This window comes from Pyxicephalus adspersus, chromosome 6, assembly GCF_032062135.1.
Source record: "Pyxicephalus adspersus chromosome 6, UCB_Pads_2.0, whole genome shotgun sequence".
Taxonomy (NCBI): domain Eukaryota; kingdom Metazoa; phylum Chordata; class Amphibia; order Anura; family Pyxicephalidae; genus Pyxicephalus; species Pyxicephalus adspersus.
In genome coordinates, this window is record NC_092863.1 from 6,533,566 (window position 1) to 6,539,143 (window position 5,578).

At 37.4% G+C, this 5,578-nt stretch overlaps 1 protein-coding gene across 1 annotated transcript; it reads left to right on the forward strand.

The window, feature by feature from the left end:
- The first annotated feature begins 468 nt into the window (after positions 1–468).
- On the forward strand, positions 469–5,363 carry TNFRSF6B (TNF receptor superfamily member 6b). Its single transcript, XM_072414328.1, has 3 exons — positions 469–707; positions 2,408–2,768; positions 4,248–5,363. Exons 1-3 carry the CDS (start codon positions 687–689, stop codon positions 4,547–4,549), a joined length of 684 nt encoding a protein of 227 aa, XP_072270429.1. The 5' UTR covers positions 469–686; the 3' UTR covers positions 4,550–5,363.
- The last annotated feature ends 215 nt before the right edge of the window (positions 5,364–5,578 follow it).

A 5,578-nucleotide genomic window follows, 5' to 3' on the forward strand; every position in this document is an offset into this window, starting at 1 on the left:
ACCTTTCGGCTATTTTTGGATGATTATTTAAGAGTTGGTACACAATACCGGGGCTACCACCCAGCCCGAGTGGCACCTAAAAGGGACCGGTGCTTATGACAATTTAAACAGTCTGCATATTGGGCAGTCCACTGGAAGGGTCTATAATGGTAACAAAATCCTAGTATGAATTTTTAAGTTTTTGAAATTTTAAATACGGACTAAGCGAGATGCTGGGACTTTGCCATGATGCCACTCTGCATCCTAGTTTTTGGATCCCATAATTTGCAACTACGCAAATCACTTAGAACATGTTTAGTGATAAATCAAGAGGTAATTTATTCTTTTATAAATGTTATCTTTTTTGTAAAGGTCAGATCACCCCCTTTTACTTGAATTTCCTCTTGGGGAAGTCCCGTGTGACTCATCACTCAACTGTATAATACTGCAGCACAGCGCTCCAGAATCTGCACATGTCAGAGGTGAGTAGAACGCAAGGCTCCCGGTTGTGTGTGTGTGTACAAGGGGAGGGGTGTGCTGTACGTGAAGTAAAACTGAAAGGAGTTTTCTGTGTCAGAGTTTGGAGTTGTTGCTACCACATCTGGAAAATGTGACATCTAATGGTGCAATGGGGCTCTCATTAAGTTTCTTTTTTTTTTTTACAGCCAAGTACTTAGCGTCGCTTGGACAGAAATATATTGATAACTATGAATATCTTTGGACTGAAGGTAAGAAAATCTTTATTACTTAATAAGGCAAATTACCTACTGATCTGCAGGGAATCCAAGATAGCCATCTCTGCAGAATTACATTTACAAGTTAAAATATTTTACATGGCTAAATGAAAATTTTGTTATGTTTTATGGCTACATGCACACACGTTTTTTTGTTGCTGGGTTTTTTGTTGCTGGAAATGATCTTTCATGTTCATCTTCCAATGACAGATAAACAAACCCATGCTGTATGCATAGCGCCTGTTCTATTCTATAGAGAGGGGGACAAGCGAGCAGCACCCTGCGGAACTCTTCCTATTAACTTGCATAGCAATTATTCATGGATGAACGATGTCGGGTAATCGCCGCACACATATAAGATTCTTGTCCGAGACGAGCACAACCTCTCATCTTGGGAGACAATTATCTGACGTTTATATGCAGCCTTAAGATGTCCAAAATACCTTTTCTAAATTAGTGTGCGCTTAGAGCTCCATTGATAAAACGGGGAATCGGACATCCCCTCAAATCTTCTCTTGTGGGAATCAATTACTGCTATTGAAACATATTATCCTGAATGATTCCCATGTGGTAATGTTTGAGGAAATATCAGATTCATTGAAGAGAGGTGTTCTATAATGTATTCTATATTTATAGCTCTATGTATATGTATTAGTGCGGCAGCAATTATTCTCCATGAATAAAATCCAGTGCATGAGCACCATCAATCTAGGACAGGAAATGTGTTACTGGCAGGGTCACTAGGTGGGGAAAAAGGTCAAAAAGCCCAATAAAAAATGCAGCTACCCTATCTGCGTAACCTGTAAAATATTACATTTCTTTCCTGTAGGTCTTAAATAATTTTAAAGCAGTTCTCTTTACCTGTCCATCACAGAAGGTGTTGAAATAGTTAACTTTTTGGAGAGGAGAAAGTTTACCGCATTCCATAGCAGCATTCCATACACGCAGCTGTTACAGAACCTGAAGCCTTGAGTACCCCTTTTTGTTGTGCAATACCCTCATAATACTTTAGCCAATGTGCTGCTGGTCTCTCCAATAAGCATGTCCATGTGGTATAATTTCTTACACATGCTTCTGCAGAAAAATTTGGAATATTGTTAAAAAATAAAAATTCTTCACATGCTTGTAGCAGTATTAAGACAAGTGATGTCACAATATATTTCATTTTGTTCACTCCATTAAATACCTTTTGGGGGATTGAGCAATAATATTAAATGTTATATGCATATTGCTGCATTTACAAATCTGTTTTGCAATTCAGCAGTAATGAGCCTTGAGCAATGTCATGCAAAACATACATATAAATGTTGAGTGAAAAAACGTCTCAAAGCTCCCTCACGTAATCCCTAATTTTGTGGTTTCTGGCAACTGGTAGCACTATGGACACTTAGTGTTATTGGGAACTGCAGAAAGTCTATTGATTTCAGTCAGAGGCAAGAATATCAGGAAAGCACATATGCAGTAGAGCCTGCAAATGTGATAAGTAAATATGGCTGCCCCTTGTTTTGCATATGGAATTGTAAACTATGCATAACCATAATTTTAAGTAAGCCATAAATGCATTTTGATCGGATTATTGAAGCACAAAAGACTACAGTTTGATGTGATCAAGTATTGGATTTCAATTTACTCTTACTCTCTTGTTTGCTTAGTTTTTAGGGTAAACGTGTTGATTGATTGATTTTGTTTTTCAGTTGTCTTTTGCTCTTCTTCTCATAATTGTGGAAGGGGTCTTTGCATCTACACCCACCTATCAGTGGATAGACCAAGAAACTGGGGAAGTGGTCACTTGTCAGCAGTGTCCCCAAGGGACCTATGTGGCCAATCACTGCACATCGACAAGTAAGACGAAGTGCCAGCCTTGCCCGGAACAGCATTACACCTCATACTGGAATTATGTGGAGAAATGCCGCTTCTGTAACGTCATTTGTGAGGACAGAGAGCAGATAAAACATGAATGCAACTCCACACATAATAGGATCTGTGAATGCAAGCCGGGCTACCGCCGGGACTCTGATTATTGCGTCAGGGATTGCAGAAATTTAACAGATATTGGTAGGTTGTGATCATATTCTGTATTAAAAGCCCAATGAAGCAGTAAATGTAATCAATAAGCCTTTTGATGTTATTGCACAAATGCCCACCTCTCTGAATTTTATATAATTTCTTGCAGCCAGTTTTATTCATCTCTTTATTGCAGTCAGACCGGAGCCTCTTGTTTTTTTGATGAGATAACATGTAGCGCCATGCTTTGAATGCCACAGTGCTGTGCCGTCCCCATCCGATGGTCAGCTGGGTTTTTTCCAGTGTTGCTGCAATCTTTGCTGTTAGCTGGAAAGAATATTGCACCACTTCTGATGGCTAGAAAAGAAATTGATCTAGTACATTCAGCCGGTCTTGTTCTGTAATAATGATGGGATTTTGCAGATAAAGCTTCCTCGTCTGTAATGACTACTAGGAACATACCTTAATACATGGAACTCTGTTGCCTAGTATGGAATGTTGTCAAGGCAAATGTTATGTGTACATAAACAAATAAGAAGTGTGAAACATCTTGTTCCAAGTTCTAGACCCATGGTACAAAGAAGTCTGAGGCAGGGGGTAATCATGACTGAGGTTTGAAATTGTTTTCAAATTGCCAGGGTTTAGCATGACATGGATAACTGAGAACCTTATCAGGCATAGCTGAAGATGTTTTTCCACGTTCTTCCAGCTTGGTGCACATAGGTGCTTTTTGTAGCATGTTCACGAAAACATTAGTGTTCTCTTAATACACAGATGGAACAGAAGTAGCATGTAACAGCCATTATTTGGAACATAATTATCAATACATTTTTTTAAAGATCGCAACGCTAAATGTTGTCAGTGGGTATAACTCCACATATGGTGAGGTTGGTGACCACAATGCAAAGCACTGAAGTGAATTCTTAAATGATAAAGTATCTACATGTCACTATACATTATTCCTAATTATTTAATGTTACTGTGCTGTGTAATATGTCAGCGCTATATAAATACTGTCTAATAATATTATTAGGTAGTAGGTGTAGCCATGCAAATCATTCATTTATAGCTCTGAGCAAAATGTACATCCATAATCACTAATATTAAGTTCTGATGGAGTCTAATCCTACAGAGATCTTTACATTTTAAACTTTACATTTTAAACTTTACGTTTAAAGTTTGATGACATCATCAGTGCAGTGCATTTAACAATGGCTTCAATGGAGCAGGGTTTGGGACCAGCAGGAAGGTAAACCCAACAGGTTACACTGAGAAGGGCCAAAAAGTACTTGTTTAATGGGACCACATTGCCAAGATCTTGGGATCTAGTTGGAGACTATTGTCCAGTCACTGGTGTCTAGCAAATGTCCACCTGCCCATTAGGGAAAGGTTGGTATGTTTCCTGTCACCCAGGTTTCTTACCCAGACTTGATGAAGAACATATACTAATGTTAGGAGAAAGAATTCTTATGAAAATTGTGAAAAGTATAATATTTTTTTAATCAATCACTTTCAATTTTCTATGTACAGATGATTCAGAGTGCGATGCTGAAGTCATCAAATTCGTCGCTCGTCAGAATCTTTCATTTCAAAGTTTTCAACGTCTTCTCAAAGTGGTGAATGAACGAGATGTTAGTGGAAAGAAGAACTTCAATCAGAAAAAGGTCCGCTCTCTGCTGAGACAGATTAAACATACAGATCCTAATCACGCTCTTCTTCCGCGACTTATGGAGCTTGTGAAAGAAGCCAACTTAACTCACTTGGAGAAAGAGCTAAGAAAGAGGTTTTTGCACAATGAAGAAGATGGGTACATTGTGCCACAATTTTTATAATGCTAAGAGTGCTGGGAAATAAAAATGGCTGCTCTTAGTCTAATTTATTCAGTATCCTGGAGAGGGCTCATGCTTGAAGCCAGATCCCTACAGCAAAATTGCTGATGCTGCTGAAATATATGTAGCAGAAACCTTGTTCTTTATGTGTAAGAATTAAACATGGTTTATTTGATGCTGTTTGTCACTAACAGGACGAACCGGTATAAAAACTATGTTACAAAGGACTCAGAAAAAATAAAACGCTGTGTTAATAATAGCAACAAACTGTATCATATGATTGCCCTTCTTAAACTCTTCCTAAAGTTTCATATATACACCAAATCCTTTAGCCACACTCCACTTCATTGGAGTCCTTACAGTAAATATATGTTTCACTTTGGTGACCATTAGATTCCTAGGAGTCATGGAAAAATCACACCAACAAACATATTGAATGCAAATGATACGTTGCAATAAAAACTGACTCTTTATCTTCATTCTTCTTGATGATGATGATGATGATGATGTTGTCCTGTGTTTTCAAAAGTTTTTAATTCCACCTTTGTAAATCCAACCGTATGTTACAGGTCAAAGTATTTTTCTGCGAGAACATTTTTAAAACAAAGTATTCACCTCACATATATTTATTTTACCTTGCATCCCCGTAGTTAAAGAATAGCTATTTTTAAATTATTTTGTTTTTTAAATTGTGAAAAATATAACTTTTTTAACAATAAAGGTTTTTCTTTTTTATATAAATATGTTTCGGTTTCATACGCCTTTTTGTTTTTGGTATTAGTGGCAAAAGATCTTTACAGGCATAAATAAATGTCATGGGTTCACTCTTTTCTACTCTAAAAAAAAAAGTGGAGAATATCTTGGCTTCAAATATTCCTAATAGTTTTAAATATAAACCTGAATATTTTATATATACTAGAAATTTTGTATTTATAATTTACCCATAATCAGCAAGTATGCACAGCATGCATACACCCTGGTATGGCATATACTTGCCCTGTGCAGTCGTCCTGCAACAATGACAGATCCAGG